Genomic DNA, 17,785 nt, shown 5'->3' with positions numbered 1-17,785 from the left:
CACGGCGGTTTTAGGGGCTCACATTAGGGGATAGATAAGGTAGATGGCGGCGGTTTTAGGGGCTCACATTAGGGGACAGATCAGTTAGATGGTGGCGGTTCACAGTAGGGGGTTAGTTTATTTAGATGGCGGCGGTTTAGGGGTTAAATACTTTATTAGGGATTGCGGCGGGGGATCGCGGTTGACAGGTAGATAGACATTGCGCATGCGTAAGGTGTTAGGTTTTATTTAGCAGATCGCGGTTGACAGGTAGATAGACATTGCGCATGCGTTAGGTGTTAGGTTTATTTAGCAGCTAGTTTAGGGAGTTACGGGGCTCCAATAGTCAGCGTAAGGCTTCTTACGGCTGCTTTTTGTGGCAAGGTGAAAATGGAGTAAGATTTCTCCATTTTCGCCACATAAGTCCTTACGCTGTATATTGGATACCAAACTGAGCTGGTTTGGTATACCTGCCTATGGCCCAAAAAACTACGGGCGACGGCAGAAATATACGTGCGTAACTTCTAGGTTACGCCGTATATGTGATACCAAACCAGCGCAAATATTGGCGTCGCCAGCTTTTGCGGGCGACGATTTTTATCGGATCGAGCCCCATATGGTGTATTAATTAATTGATAAATTGAAGGGACAGTCTACTCCAGAATTGTTATTGCTTAAAAAGATAGTTAAACCTTTATTACCCGTTCCCCAATTTTGCATAAACAACATGGTTATACAAATATAATTTTTACCTCTGTGATTACCTTGTATCTAAGCCTCTGCAGACTGTCCCTTTTGACAGACTTGCATTTTATCCAATCAGTGCTGACTTATAAGTAACTCCACGGGAGTGAGCACAATGTTATGTATATGGCACACATGAACTAGCGCTGTCTAGCTGTGAAAAACTAATCAAATACACTGAGATAAGAAGGGGCCTTCAAGGGCTTAGAAATTAGCAAATGAGTCTACCTAGGTTTAACTTTCAACAAAGAATACCAAGAGAACAAAACACATTTGATTATAAAAGTAAATTGGAAAGTTGTTTAAAATTGCATGTCCTATCTGAATCATGAAAGTTTTATTTTGACCCGACTGTCTCTTTAAATGCACATAATGTAACATAAGTGTGATGTTGTAACATGCATTTGTATACATATAAAAACGTGCATATAATCCCTATGAAGTAGCCAACCATATTGCACTAACTATTAATGTGCGTAGAAAGAAAAAATGAAACACCACATTTTCCTGGGACAAAAATAATTCTTTATGCTGTTATAGTATGGAACTGATTTAAGGGTCAACAAATGTTTTATTTTTTATTTTTTATTATTTGTTGCATCTAAAAGAAAGAATTTTAAAATGCATTACAGTTTTTTTTTTCCTTGTAAACAGGATGTTTCTGTACTGAGAAAAAAAAAAAAAAAACAACAACCTGGAGTTGTCCTTATTAGCTAATGATCATTCAGTCATTAAAAAATATTAATAAACACCTCATGATTTTGAGTAAAAATTGTGTTTGTTCCACAATCCCTCTAAAACGAACAAACTTGGGAAACCACAAATACAGCAAATCAAATAGCTGGTTTAGGCAGTTTGCAGCATTTTGAAAATATCTAGGTTACTGATTTTACTTTTTGGCCTCTCTAGGGAGCGTTGGACAAAGTAACATTGTTTTACACAAAAGCAATAGGTGTCTAATTGGCCTTTAAGGACTGACATGAACTCCCTTTAGCTTTAAAATCAAAATAAACATACAAAAAAATATTAACATGTTTAAATAGTGCTCTTTCATATAATAGAAATATTTTGAGTTTAATGTCACTTTAAGTAGCATTTATCTCTTTTTTTGAGTTAAGTAAAAAGAAAATGACCCGACATATATCTTATGCAAGATTAATATGATATTACCACTCAATGATGACCGATACATTAAATAAAGGGTACAATAAAATGTTAGACTTCAACTTAAGAATAGAAAGGGAACATAGAAAACTGCCAAATTTTACCTTTCTGCAATGTTTTAATTTAACACATACTCTAAACATACTCATAAGTAAATGTGTGACTTTCATGATACAACCCATCCGTGATTATCATTTAATATTTTTTGTTCGGATTTATTACATTTTTCCCCTTATGATTCCTCTGTGTTAACAAAAACAGAGTATAAGTTTAGCAACTTCTATATGCAAAACCAATGCTGAACATTTGGATAAAACTTCCAGATAAGCACAGCACACAATACGATTATATTTTCATACTCCGGTTAACCTTAACATATAAGTCCATAAACCATTTGTTAAGTCGATTTATTGCAGGGTGAACCAGTTATTTTAGTAGAAAATAGTCAAGTGATATTCAAATGATGTACTAAGAAATTATTTTCAGAAAATTCTTACGTGCTGTTTTTGTTAAGCGTTTCTGTTAGTATTTGAGACACCTTAAAAGTTTGAAGATCCTTTAAAACTAATCTTGTTGCACCAGCTTATGTGTCTTCCTCAGCTTTGACATTGCGTGATGAATTAAAAAGACTGATTTAAGTGTAAGCATCCTTTAAATAATAAATATATTCCTAATTTTCCTCAGCACAAAGTCCAGCTTTGAGACTGATAAAGCCCCCCCACACCCCTGTAAGCTATTATTAGCCAGTAGCTGTTTGGTTGCCAATGACTCTGAGTATTTCTTTGTGGATGCTTGGCTCCTGTGTATTAATACTTGTATCACCCACCTGCCCATCTTCATATCTATAAAAAAAAATGAAAGAAATAAAATAAAATATATTAATATAAATAAAATTATTTAATACAAATATGCAAATACAATGAAAGAAAATATATTTTTTTGTATTAAAAACATATGTACAACTTTAAACAGACATGTTAACACATTCAGCCCATCAGATTTCTCAAGTGAAAACACAAGACCCCTCCCTGATCTTGCAGGATTTTCACAAGTTGGGAGGCCTGCAAGCTTTCCTTCACACAGCCTTACAGTCACAATTTCCCCAGCTCTGCCCAAGCCATGACCAACTATGCTCCATCTTGCCTCAATATATTCCACCCACAATGTGCCCACACCTCCCCACAAAAAGAAATGGTGGCTTGTTGTCTACAAGTGTCCTCACCTACCTGTACCACAAATCTTTCAGGAAACGTTGGAAGGTGTATTGTGGGCTAGCATATGAGTGATGCGCTACTTGGCGCTGCTGCTCTCACGATAACTATGCTAGATGGAGGCTTTTTGCATGCGTCAGGTTACGCTCGTATTACTTGTTAAAAGTAAAAAGTTAGCACGCAAGCAAAAAACCTAACGCGTACAAAAAGTTGAACTTTGAATATCGCAATTGAGTTAGGGTATTCTACCATAGAAGACAATTAAGGGCACAATCTAAAAAAAAAAACACTATACTTGCATGTTAACCCGACAGGAGTCAATGGTTCACATACAGAACAATGTACTTTTTATTGTAAATACATATTTATATATATATATATATATATATATATATATATATATATATATATATATATATATACCTATACCTGTATAGCTATTCCTATAGATATATAGGTATAGATGTAAATTTTACAATAAAGGGACATGAAACCCATCATTTTCTTTCATGATTTAGGTAGAGAATACAATTTTTAACAACTTCCAGTTTACTTCTATTATCAAATGTGCTACATTGTCTTTGTATCGTTTGTTGAAGGAGCAGCAATGCCCTTCTGGTTTCTCACACATGGGTGAGCCAATGACAATCAGTATTTATATGCAGCCACCAACAATAATAACTAGTATTTATATAGCGCCTTTCTCCCAGTGGGACTCAAAGCTCTTTTTCAGCGCTCGCTCTCGGAATTAACCAAGTTGGCAGCTGAATAGTAATAGTTGTTATTATTACCCAATTTAAAGGGACACTGTACCCAAAAATTTTCTTTCGTGATTCAGATTGAGCATGACATTTTAAGCAACTTTCTAATTTACTCCTCTTATCAAATTGTCTTCATTCTCTTGGTATCTTTATTTGAAATGCAAGAATGTAAGTTTAGATGCCAGCCCATTTTTGGTGAACAACCTGGGTTGTCCTTGCTGATTGGTGGATAAATTCATCCACCAATAAAAAAGTGCTGTCCAGAGTACTGAAACCAAAAAAAAGCTTAGATGCCTTCTTTTTCAAATAATGATAGCAAGAGAACGAAGAAAAATTGATAATAGGAGTAAATTAGAAAGTTGCTTAAAATTGCATGCTCTTTCTGAATTACAAAAGAAAAAAAATTGGGTTCAGTGTCCTTTTAATGGTACTCATTTTATTGACATCAGAAGGATGAAGGGCTGAGTCTATTTGAACCTGTGACCTTGGATCTTTTAAACAGGCTTTTTTGTAGTCAGGACATTTATCAATTGAGCTACCTTACCAATCAGAAGCTAGAACCTAGGTTATTTGCTGCTCCTGAGCTTACCTAGATAAACCTTTCAGCAAAGGATAACAAGAGAAAGAAGCAAATTAAATAATAGAAGTAAATTGGAAAGTTGTTTAAAATGTATGCTGTGTCTAAATCACGAATGTCTAATTATGACTGTCCCTTTAACAGTATCATATATACTGTATATATAAATATATATTTAATAATAATAAGTGCATTATTTTCTAAGTGAAGAACATTGAAATGTAAAATATGCGTAACGCACACCGGGATTCGCAATTTAGGACTAAAGCCGTCGGGTTAGCGCACATTAACAATTTCTTCAATGCACGTTACTGAAATATTAAATATAAACTACTAAAACATATTAATAAAATTAAATATACATACTGTAAAATTCTCTAAATAATCCATAGAATATATTTTTGTTTTTTACAGTATGTATGAACATTTTAAATATTTTTTTTTATAATTTATATTTAATATTTTAATAACAGCATGAAGTTAGCAATTCTTCATGTATGCAAAGTTAACCTGACAGTGTTAGTCCTAAGTTGCAAACCCTGATGCATGTTTACATTCCTATGTTCTTCACATAGATAATAATGTACTTTTATAATATACATATATATATATATATATATATATATATATATATATGATGCTGTTAATGTAAAATAGACAACTACAGGTATATGTGTGTGTGTGTATATATATATATATATATATATATATATATATGTATTTACAATAAAAAATACATTATCCTGTAAGTGAAGAACATTGGAATGTGAAGTATCTACAGTACATATACAGTGAAATATATAAATACTTAAAGTAATGGTAAATCCTAGCGTTTGTGAAATGCTAGGATTTACCAGCGGAACCAATAAATGGGACTTTCAGTCATAAAATATAAAATACTTCATGCTAAAAAATTCCTTTATTTGTTTGAAGCGTTCGTCGCACTGAGCTCCTTAGGCAGCCCACGGCAGAACGCCATTTTTATAAGCGGTAACATTTCCACCTCTTAGCAAATACCAGTGCGTCCCAGCTGGTGCCAATCTGGATAGCCCGCATGACTATTGGCTAGAATTTACCATCACTTTAAATACATCACACACACAAACATATATATATATATATATATATATATATATATATATATATACTGTATATATACACACAAACATACATGCACATATTTAGACTTACACAAAAAAGAACCGTGTACAGACATGATCAGTATTCGGAACAACCCAGATCTCCCCATGCTTGTGCAATTCCGATGAGGTGATCACTGTAAAGAAATAAGAATACACATATTAACCTGTTTTCTATATGCAGACTGTATTGTGACTATGTTGCAAGTACAAAGGTATCAACTTTAATTTGTTCAATGACTGAAATACAAAGGTTTTTAGACCACAGCAAATAAAAAGCTATGGCTGAGTTATCACTGTATGCTTTAAACTTGTTTACAGCAAGAAAAAAAAATAGTATTATTAAAGGGACAGTAAAGTCAAAATTAAACATTAATGGATTGGATTTAACATGACAATTTAAATAATTTACTTGCATTATCAATTTTACTTAGTTCTCTTGGTATCCTTTGTGTCTTTTAGCCATTTTACAGCAGTGTTTGCAACACTGTAGCAATGAAATACATAGTAGAAAAATAAAGACCAGTGCACACTCCTAAACTCCTATCAGCCTGCCTAGATTCTCTCTCTCTCTCTCTCTCTCTCTCTCTCTCTCTCTCTCTCTCTCTCTCTCTCTCTCTCTCTCTCTCTTGTGTGTGACTAGAGTTGATTGTATCAGTATAAGAATTATAGCATGATATTTTTTTTAACTACAATGGCCCTTTAAGACTCTAATAAAATGTTTAATTATTTGTAGTAAAGAACTTTGCCATATACTTTAGTTATTTATTTTGCCCCTTTTTCCTGTAATTAAAGTCTGAAAATTAAGAGTTTTCCCAATTCTTAGAGCTGTTAGAGCAGATGACACAAGCCTATCCCTGCACCATCACTTCCTAACTGACTTCAGCAGAGATGGTTAGATAAGATGTTGCTAATATAATGACTGTGGCTAGCCTTACCTGTTCCAGTAACAAGTATGTATTGGTTCCCCTAAATAAGGTAAGTGTGGGGGTGTCTGTTTATTGAAAAACATTTATAGCATACAAAGTGATTTATTCCAAACATTTTTATACTCACCCAATATGTTAGTTTATTGCAAGACTGCAGAAAAATCTTGTCATTACAAAATGTTTACTGTCCCTTTAAGAACAAATACATTGCAAAACCATGACAATCTCTGGCCTCTAGTGGTAAAAAAAAATGAATTTTTAAAACCTCTGGCACTGAAGGGGTTAATCAATAAAGCCCCATTAAACATTAGAAATGTGGGATAATGACAATACTAAATAAATGAGACATGAAGCCCAACATTTTTCTTTCATAATTCAGAAGGAACAACTTTCTACATTTGCTTCATTCTCATGATATTACTTTTTTAAGTAGCAACAATTCACTACTGGGAGCTAGCTGAACATATCAGGTGAAGCAACGACAAGGGGCTACCAATCAACAGATAGCTCCCAGTAGTGCATTTTAACAAAGAATACAAAGAGAACAAAGAATATTTTGGAAAGTTGTTTAAAATGTCACACTCTATCTGAATCGTGAAAGTTTAATTTTGACTTTATTGCCCCTCTAAACAAAACATGAAAAGGAAGAGAGGTACTTGCTTTGGGCAAACGTTATAGTAAGTGCACCTCACTTGGTTCACATTTACACCCTGTGCACCACAGAGACAGACTCTAAAGCTTACAATCTAATGCTAAAAAGCTGAAAAAATATTGATGAAAATAAACAATAGGGGGTAGTATTGAGCAGTGGGGACTGATATTGTATTATGTATAGTAGAGCACAGATATGTAACATGAGAGGACAAAAGAATATGGGATAATTATTTGGGTTTAACAAGAGCTACAATCTCCTCATTTTTATTTAGGAATAAAACAGAAATCATAGCACTTGCACTAAATAATGTTCTATTATCAAATGCACGTACTGAAATAAATTAACTGAAATTAATATGTGTATGTGTATATGTCTTTTCAACATGGACCAGCATTATGTACATCTATAATAATTCATGCAGTGTTTTTGCATATTAATTTTTCAATACTTGTTTTGAATAAACCCACATGTAATACAGGACTGTACAGTATACATTACCGGTATATACCTTCTTTCTATAAAAATACACATGCACAAGTGGAATCTGATTGTAAACCAGTTCCATAGGCAGTCAGCACATGCAAGCTTGCTTCCTGCAATGTAAGTATCAGCAGTCATTATCTCTGAGGTGGCGAAGCTAAATCCCCCCAAACTTGCTCGCCCGGGGTGATTGACAGACCCTTTCTCTTGCACAATTGGTTGTGGGAGATAAAGGGTGGGCATAACACACTCTTTGGAGTGTGAAATGATGCATACGGCCAGCGGATGAACAGATCCGCTGCCCATATGCAGCAAAGGCGTGCGGACAACTTCTTAAAGGGACATAATAGTCATATGCTAAATCACTTGAAACTGATGCAGTATAACTGTAAAAAGCTGACAGGAAAATATCACCTGAGCATCTCTATGTAAAAAAGGAAGATATTTTACCTCACAGCTTCCTCAGCTCAGCAGAGTAAGTTCTGTGTAAAAAGTTATACTCAGCTGCTCCCAGCTGCAGGTAAAAAAAAAAAATGAAGAAATGAACAGCAGCCAATCAGCATCAGCAGTGCTGAGGTCATGAACTCTTTTACTGTGATCTCATGAGATTTCACTTAACTCTCATGAGATTTCATAGTAAGCTGAAGAGGGATATAATATGAGAGTGCACGAGGCTCATCCCCTAAGATGTCCCAGGATAGACACACTAAAATGCTGCTTAGAAATCCTTTACAATGGGAGGTGGCAACTGTGGAACTTTTGAGGTAAAATATCTTTCTTTTTTACATAGAGATGTTCAGGAGATATTTTCTAGTCAGCTTTTTGCAGCTATGCTGCATCACTTTCAAGTGTTTCAACATTTGGGTATTATGGCCCTTTAAGTTGAGAAGCTTGTCCGCACACGGCTTAATACATAGAGCCCATGGTGTTAAAATCTTAATCATTGAGTGCGATTTTGTGCCTTATGGGGATGTCAATAAAATTATAGCAATTCATTTATTAGTATTCTGATACAAACAGGACTTGTTTCATATTAATGCACAAGGCTTAGGTTATAAATTGACCATAGCTGGAATGAATTAAGAAGCAAATACAGGTAGCCCTCAGTTTACGCCGGGGTTAGGTTCCAGAAGGAATGGTTATAAATTGAAACTGTTGTAAATTGAAACCCAGTTTATAATGTAAGTCAATGGGAAGTGAGGGAGATAGGTTCCAGGCCCCTCTCAAAATTGTCATAAGTAACATCTAATATATTATTTTTAAAGCTTTGAAATGAAGACTTTAAATGCTAAACAGCATTATAAACCTAATAAAATAATCATACAACACAGAATATATAATTAAACTAAGTTAAATGAACAAAAACATTTGCTAAACAGCATTATAAACCTAATAAAATAATCACACAACACAGACTTCAAAAGCATTTTTCAGCAAACAGTTCTTTCTATGCATTCCAATCTGGACTGATTTATAGACAGGAAGATCTTGTTCCTTTGAAATCTGCTCGATAGCTCATGTCTGGTTCGACTGATTAATTTCAGTTTCCTTGGCTTTGCTGAAAAACAAGCGGACAGCTCCACCTACTGGCTATTTTAATAAATGCACTGCTTCTCAACGCTTTTCAATGCAGTCACATGACTGGAAAAAAAGGTTGTTATTCTGAAACGGTGTAAATTGAACCATTGTAAAACAAGGGCCACCTGTAGTGTGAAATAAAATAAAATTTGGTACAGTACATTAACATTTTACCTTCACATAAGGCTATACATTTCAAGTTACGGCTTTGCAAAAACTGGGATTGCTGTCCTTTTTTCTGCGACTAGAGAAGAGAAAAAATGTATGTTTATTATGGCAACTATAAAAACATCACAAATTAGCTGATACCTTAATACATTATCGGGTAAGGTTTGTATATGCTCTATTTGATTAATAAATAAACTGAGTGCAAACAGATGATGTTGCGCTCATTATTTTACACTCATGTGCTAACTGCGCCCAAAGTAAAAAATGATCCTGGCTGAATAAGCGTATGTATTACAAGTTGAAATAAAAAGTTAGCGCGCGAGGTTAGACCGAGGCACACTAACTTTAGGTCTTCAGATATCACGACTGCGCTAACGTCATCTCCACATACACTTCTAGGGGACTTGCTACAAAAAAAAACTAAGTTATCACTCGCGCGATAACCCTACACTGCGCTAAACCAAATGCACTAAAGCCAAAGGTGATAGGAATAATTTACATTCCTATGTTGTTCGCATAGAAGAAAATGTTCTTTTTAATTTATATATATATATATATATATATATATATATATATATATATATATATATATTTCTATAAATACAGTATATGATTATTTGTTTTGTAAAATATATAGCTATACCTTTAAATCTATATACAGATATATATTAATATATATATATATATATATATATATTGTATATACAGATATATGTTTAGAACTATTTATTTTTAAATAAAAGTAAACATTGTTTTTCTAAGTGAAGAACATAAGGATTTCTATTCAAAACACATTAAAACATATTATAAATGAATAATAGGTATTTGACTGGAATTATGTGTATATATGTGTATTTATGTATATATATATATATATATATATATGAGTAAACAAGAGCACGTATAAAGGGGATATGTAGTGCTGGTTGTATAGAAATATAATAAACACAATAGATCTGTATGCGAAAGTGGCGTGGAAAACAACAATAAACACAGCAAATAAACCGGCATTAGGTATATAGAATCATATACTGTACACGTCCCAAATGCTAAAACACTTGTATAATAAATATGAATGGTTAGAGAGTTCCAGACTTGGGGTGTGAGTGAAGTGCAGACTTACAAGAAAGAACCTCAATCGTATGAGGTAAGTGATCAGCACATCAGGGAATCCCTCTCAGTGGTAATGGCTTGGCTCCTTTGGATGTAAGAGAAACTTCATATGATAGGCTCGGCTGTTTCCCTCTGCTTTCTTGAATATAGGTGAAACTTCAGGAGGTTAGTACACTGTTTTCCCTCGGCCTCTTTCAGTATGGTTCCTCTCAGAATAGGATCGGAGTTCCAGCCATATCAAGAATCCTCACAAGTATGAGGTATAGGCACAGCAGTAAAAGCACACACAGAAAATGCAATCCAATTTCTGCACTATTTTCAATGCGATAGTAGTGGTAAATAGCCACAAACAAATGTAGCCAATAATATTAGTGGATGGCAACAAACAAATGTTGCCAGAGGATAAGTGAAAGTCTTATCGGTAACTCAAGATACACCAGGGTATCTAATATGTAGAATCAGTCCGTTCCAATTATATTTAGTCTAACGCGTTTCAAAGGTTATAACGATAACTCCTTCTTCTTCAGAGACTGATTTGTATATGGACGGCTGATCCTTTTATTCCTGTGTATTCTCGCGGGATTTCTTTTGGAGATATTTCTAAGTGAACTTCTCATTGGGCTGAATGCTCACACCTCCACTGACGTTTGTGAAGTCAGTCCTTATTCGTCTAGAGCGGAGGTGTGAGTTTTTAATCACCACAGCAATATAAACAAAGACCTGACATCCGCTAAATTAGCGGTATTTGATTAACACAGTAATTGTTCATTTTTTCAAATACCATAAAAGAACATGTTTATGTAGAACGCAACTTACTTCTCATATAAAACGAGCGAAAAACAACTTTAGCTGAAAAATGGCATAATGAAAAGAACGAATGTTCACAATAGATATATATTTAACCCCAATCAATGTTTTTGCATTCACGATCTAAACTGAAAGAGGGTTTATAGTAAATCAAGACCATATTAGAATTGAACTTTTCACATAACAGGGAAAGTCAAACATTTTTTTATAAAAAAACAGATATCGGTATGTTTCTATATTATTGTGTCATATATACACACATTTTAGATCATAGTAATAACATATGCATTGTTCCTCAAGTTTTTACATTCTTTATACATATATATCCTACACTGTCTAACCCTCTCTCTTATCTTAAGGGAGAGACATGTAAGGGTGTATATATATATATATATGTACGGTTGGGGGGATGAATAAATAAACAGGATATAGTGCATGCACCTGTCTCTTATCTGTTTTTAAAGAACGGAGGATTAGTGTGTATATTTTAAAAAATAAATGAATTAAAATTATCTTTAATACGAATACTATATTATATTATATTCATAAATTAGTTCCTTTAAAAGACAATTAAAATACTTTTGTGTTAGGATATGTTCTAACTTAAAACATTCTTAAAAGTTTAACAGCTGATAAAATTATATATAAATAATGATAAAATCTAATCTAATTACAACATTCTTAAAACTGTATAGCTGATATAATACTGAGGTCAAATAATAAAATATATTTATTAAGTTTTGTATATTTGAATATTTATATATTTTTATTGTGTATTATTTGAAGGTACCATTTATTCAATGGATATTTAGATTTCTACATTGCCTGACTTAGTATAGGATTCTACTGCTACTGATACTAAAGTGCAACCTCCAATGTGATTCAGGAAAAAAGTTTTTATTTACTATTTATAGAGACCCAATTATTTTTAGGTTTCTAAAAAGGCGGCAAGATCTATGTCTTTATTCAGACCATTTTGTATTAGTGTGTTCATAGTATGAATCCACCATGTTTCTTTCTTACGTAGGGCAATGGTTCTATTACCCCCACGTGTGTGGATTTTGACATGTTCAATGATGGTACCCTTCAGACATGAGGGATCTTGATTATGGACATTTTTATAATGGAGGGATAAATTATGAGAAGTTTCTCCTGTAGTAATATTTGTCAGGTGTTCAGATAACCTTTTTTTATAAGGTCTGGTTGTTCTACCAATATATTGTAGATTACAGCTGCATTGCAGCATGTATACGACAAAATCAGTTTTGCAATTGCAGAGAGACTTAATGTCAAACTCTTTACCAGTATTTGTGGATTTAAATTTTTTTGTTGGTTTATGTCCATTCATATGATGAATGCATGACTCACAATTTTTTCGGTTGCACTTAAAGAAACCTACTGTTTGTTTCCCCAGCCAATTTGAATGGGTCAGTTTGCTGTTTTTTAACAAGCTTGGTGCCAAAACTTATTTCAAATTTTTATTTTTCTTGTATATTACTTTAGGGTTTTCTTTTGTTATATCCTTCAAGAAAGCATCTTTTTTCAAAATATGCCAGTGTTTATTTAAAATTTTATTTATTTCCTGGGCCCCCTCATTATATGTTGTAACTAAACTACATGTAGAGTAATTACCTTTTTTCTTTTCTTGATCTGACGTTTTTAATAAGTTCTTTCTAGGGATTTTTCTAGTTTTATTGTCTGCAATTGTAATTATAACCCTTTTTTAAAAACTTGTTCTTTAGACAGTTTGATTCTTTTTCGTAATCCTCCATTTTGGAGCAGTTACGCCGAATCCTCTGGAACTGTTTAGGATTATGACCACTGCTGGCATGTAAATAGGCATTACTGTCAGTGTCTTTTTTGTATAGTCTTGACAGGATCTTACAGTCTTCATGATAAAACACTTGATCTAAAAACTCTATTTCCTTTTTATCAATTTTTTTGGTAAAATTTAAATTAAAAGTATTTTCATTAATAAAAGCAATAAAATCTTCTAAGATTTCATTTGTGCCGGACCAAATTAAAATGATACCGTCTATGTATCTACCCCAATAGACGATATAAGGAAGGAAAGGGTTGTTCTCCCAAATTTGGATTTCCTCCCATGCCCCCATATACAAATTAGCGAAGCTGGGGGCAAAGCGGGTGCCCATGGCCGTACCGCTTATTTGTAAATAAAATTGGTAATTGAACATGAAATAATTTTTTTCTAAAATGAATTTAATTGAGTTGGTTAAAAATATCTGTTTTTCTAAATCAATGTCTGTTAGTTTGTTAAACCAAAATCTAACCGCCTCAATACCTTTAAGATGAGGTATGCTTGTATACAAAGCACTTACATCTAAAGTTGCCCATAGGTAATTTATATTAGTTATTTTGTTTATAGTGTCCGTTGAGTCTTTCAAATAAGAACTGAGATGTGGGACTACTGGTTGCAGAAAAGTACTATTATTACCTAAATAATTCCTATTTAAAACTAAATACATACTTACCTGTAAAATAAACTCTAAGCTAGCTACAATATAACTAATAGTTATATTGTAGCTATCTTAGATTTTATTTTTATTTCACAGCTAAGTAGGTAGACTAGTTAGTAAATAGTTATTAACTATTTAATAACTACCTAGTTAAAATAAATACAAATTTACCTGTAAAATAAAACATTAGCGGAGTTACACTAACACCTAACAATACAATAAATTAAATAAATTAACAAAATACAATTATCTAAATTACAAAAATAAACACTAAATTACACAAAATAAAAAGAGAAATTATCAAAAATAAAAACAAAGTACTCCTAATCTAACAGCCCTATCAAAATAAAAAAGCCCCCCCAAAATAAAAAAAAAACCCTAGCCTACACTAAACTGCCAATGGCCCTTAAAAGGGCCTTTTGCGGGGCATTGCCCCAAAGAAATCAGCTCTTTTACATGTAAAAAAATACGAACAACCCCCCAACAGTAAGAACCACCACCCACAAAACCAAACCCCCCAAATAAAACCCTATATAAATAAACCTAAGATCCTCATTGCCCTGAAAAGGGCATTTGGATGGGCATTGTCCTTAAAAGGGCATTTAGCTCTTTTAGATTGCCCAAAACCCTAAGCTAAAAATAAAACCAACCCAATAAACCCTTAAAAAAACCTAACACTAACCCCCAATGATCCACTTACTGTAAGGTTTGCGAAGTTCTGTAAGTATACTTGTTATCCTACTATTTTTAGGGACCTGATATGTATATAATTTCCACTCAGTCTCACACCAAACCTTGAATCCAATAGATAGAATATCTGGATTCAGTTATGCTTATTGGCTGAGGGATGACAATAGTAATTTTAATAATGGATATGCTAAAGGAAATAATCCTACAGGAGCTTGAATGGTAATAGCTGGAGAGGAGACTCCTTTATCCTGGTAGGATGGAATAATCTTTCTAACATATACAATTAGTTGGTAATATAGTTAGGAAGTTCAGGAAACAAATGATATCAGTCAATGTAGGTGGTGAAGATCAGTTGAAGTACTTGCAGCCACGGAAGTATTAGTAGATTTGCAAGCAGATAGGGATTAAAGAACACTCTCAGTTGTACTCCAGATAGGTAAAGGTTAATGCACTCTCTCATTAGTTTTCCAGGCAGGAAAGGTAGATGCACACACACTCAACATGGCGTTCTCAGCACACACTCCAGGAAGAGGTTAAATGTTTACCAGTAGAAACCTTTAAGCCAATGTGGCAGAAACCATTTTGGGCGGTAATAACAATGAAATAATGACAGTAAGTGAGGGTTAGCAATGCAACACAAATCCCTGCAGAACAATAAATGTCACAAAGTCACAGTACCGTTCATAAGTTGTTACGTACAGAACTTAGATACCAGGAACTTGGAAGCTGCCGCTAATGCACTGTGTGTGTCTGCGATGTGGAGCGTGCAGGCTGTGAGAGATGACGTCAGCGGTGGCTGCTGTGGAGAGTGAGGCGTGTGAGGTGTTATCCTGGAGACTCTTGGAGAGAGGTAACGGTTTCTGGTTGCCAAGCGAGGGCGCAGGAAACAGGATCCAGAGAGCTGCTATCTTAATAGCAGAGAGGCAAAAGACGTTTCCCAGGAATTAGGCTTTGAGGCTAGAAGCAACCGGCTAGTAGCGGAAGTAGAAAGCAGCGTACTCCCACTAACACAGGCAAATTACCTAGCGAAGTATAGACAGAGGAGGATCCTTAAATAACGTTCAGGTAGTGTCTGAAAGGGAAATACTGTAGGTGTTTTGTCAGATGAACTATTGCCTTAAAGGAGTATACAGCAGGTACGTGACAGGACACCCCCTTCAAGGAGTCTCTCTGAGGATCAAGGTCTAGGGTGATCGGGATGACGCCTATGGAACTGGGAGACCAAACGGGGGGCCTTAAAATTCAACGATGGTTCCCAGGAATCCTTATCATCACCAAACTCCTTCCAGTGCACGAGGTACTGCAGAGTAGACCTGAAATAATGAGAGTCCAAGATGGAGTCAACCTCGTATTCCATTTCTTCCAGTGGTAGAGTTGCAAGCTGAGGGCGAGGGGCGTGAGGTCTCACTGGGAGGTAGGGTTTGAGAAGGGAAACATGAAAGGTGGGATGGCACCGGTAAGTCGATGGGAGCTGAAGGGTGACTGCATTCGGATTAACAACCTTCACTATCGGAAAAGGACCAACAAATAGAGCACCAAGTTTTTTACTGGGTATCTGGAGTTTCAGGAATTTGATGGAGAGCCACACCTGATCTCCGTGTTTATAGACAGGGGCTGGTGTTCTTTTTAGATCGTAGTAAGCCTTTTGTTTGGTTTGAGCATCCTGTAGCACTTCTTTGGGAACTGAAAAACCTTGGGCAATGCTATTGTTTGTCTCATCCACGAGAGTAGATGAGGAATGCGTCCGTTGGGACAGTTGATAAGTAGGGTGAAATCCATAATTCACATAGAAGGGAGTGAGTTTGCTGGAATTACTAACAGTGTTGTTAAAAGAAAATTCTGCCATAGGTAACAGAGTGAGCCAGTTGTCCTGTTGAACAGTGCAGAAACACCAAAGATACTGCTCCAGAGTCTGGTTAGCCCGTTCCGTCTGCCCGTTTGTCTGTGGGTGAAAAGCGGTGGAGAGTCTCCTCTCGATTTGTAGCGTCTCACAGAGTTGAGACCAGAATTTAGATGTGAATTGTGTCCCCCTATCAGTTGTTACAGATTCGGATAGACCATGTAGTTTTACAATATAGTTGAGGAACAGTCAGGCAGTCTCTGCGGAAGTGGGTAACCCCAAAACTGTGATGAAGTGAACCATTTTAGAGAAGAGGTTGATTACGACTAGAATTGTATTATGATTCAAGGAGGAGGGTAGGTCGACAATAAAGTCCATAGCTATGGCTTTCCAGGGTCTTTGTGCGATTGGCATAGATAAAAGGAGACCATAAGGATGGATCTTCTGGTGTTTTGATGTAGAACAGACTGAGCAGGATCGAATGTAGTCTGTGACAGAGTGACTCATCTTATGCCACCAAAAATCCCTTTGGAGTATATTTATGGTCTTTCTAATACCGGGATGTCCAGATAAAAGTGAGTCAGGGGCTGCCTTGAGTACTTCCTCCCTAAGAGTAGGATGTATATATAGTCGTTTCTTGAAATACAGGAGCCCATCCGAAGATGTCGTAAGTGGTAAAGAGTAATATGTGGAATTGTTTCCCTGATGTGTCTTTAAGTAATCAGTAGTATGAGATATTAGAGCAACGATTCAGTCTTGAGGTATTACTGAAGATGGTGATATGTCATATGAGAGTTTAGGCTCCCTCCTGGAAAGGGCGTCTGCCTTCATATTTTTGCAACCAGGTCGATATGTGATTAGATAATTAAAACTTGTGAAGAGGAGACTCCAGCATACTTGTCTGGAGTTAAGAGTCTTGTTAGTTTTCAGGTATTTCAAATTCCTGTGGTCCATATAGATAATGATGGGTTGTGCAGTACCCTCAAGAAGGTGTCTCCAGTTCTCCAGGGAGGCTTTGATAGTGAGTAGTTCCTTCTCTCCTATGACGTAGTTGTATTCTGCATTCATCATAAGTCTAGAGAAGAAGGATACTGGGTGTAGGGAATCTGATGGAGATTTCTTCTGAGAAAGTATTGCCCCTATGGCGTAGTCCGAAGCCTCAACCTCGAGAAAATATTGTAGTTTCAGATCAGGGAACTGTAGGATGGGAGCTGTTGTAAACCTAGATTTTAGTAGTCGAAAGGCCTGATCAGCATCAGAGCTCCAGGAATATTTGTAAGACTTTTTAGTAAGAGAAGTGAGAGGTTTCACAATAGATGAAAATCCTCTTATAAATTTTCTGTAGAAATTGGCGAAGCCAAGGAAGGTTTGAACCTCTTTTTTAGAGGTTGGGATGGGCCAATTGACAATGGCTTCGACTTTCTTAGACTCCATGAGTATTCAGGAAAGAGAGATATTATATCCCAAGAAGGA

The 17,785-nt window shown here is 35.2% G+C and overlaps 1 protein-coding gene across 1 annotated transcript in view; it reads right to left on the bottom strand.

Moving 5' to 3' along the window:
• Nucleotides 1–1,292: 1,292 nt before the first annotated feature.
• Nucleotides 1,293–17,785, bottom strand: part of PARP8 (poly(ADP-ribose) polymerase family member 8) — a 550,091-nt gene continuing 533,598 nt past the window's right edge. Inside the window, exons 24-26 of the mRNA XM_053701262.1 lie at nucleotides 9,392–9,461; nucleotides 5,628–5,712; nucleotides 1,293–2,729 (exon numbers count right to left, since the gene is read on the bottom strand). Of these exons, the coding sequence (XP_053557237.1) occupies nucleotides 2,627–2,729; nucleotides 5,628–5,712; nucleotides 9,392–9,461 (258 nt within the window). The 3' untranslated portion in view covers nucleotides 1,293–2,626. The remainder of the gene's footprint in view (nucleotides 2,730–5,627; nucleotides 5,713–9,391; nucleotides 9,462–17,785) is intronic.

The sequence above is a fragment of the Bombina bombina genome, chromosome 2, assembly GCF_027579735.1.
Source record: "Bombina bombina isolate aBomBom1 chromosome 2, aBomBom1.pri, whole genome shotgun sequence".
Lineage (NCBI taxonomy): Eukaryota > Metazoa > Chordata > Amphibia > Anura > Bombinatoridae > Bombina > Bombina bombina.
This window is presented reverse-complemented; position numbering and strand designations above follow the sequence as displayed.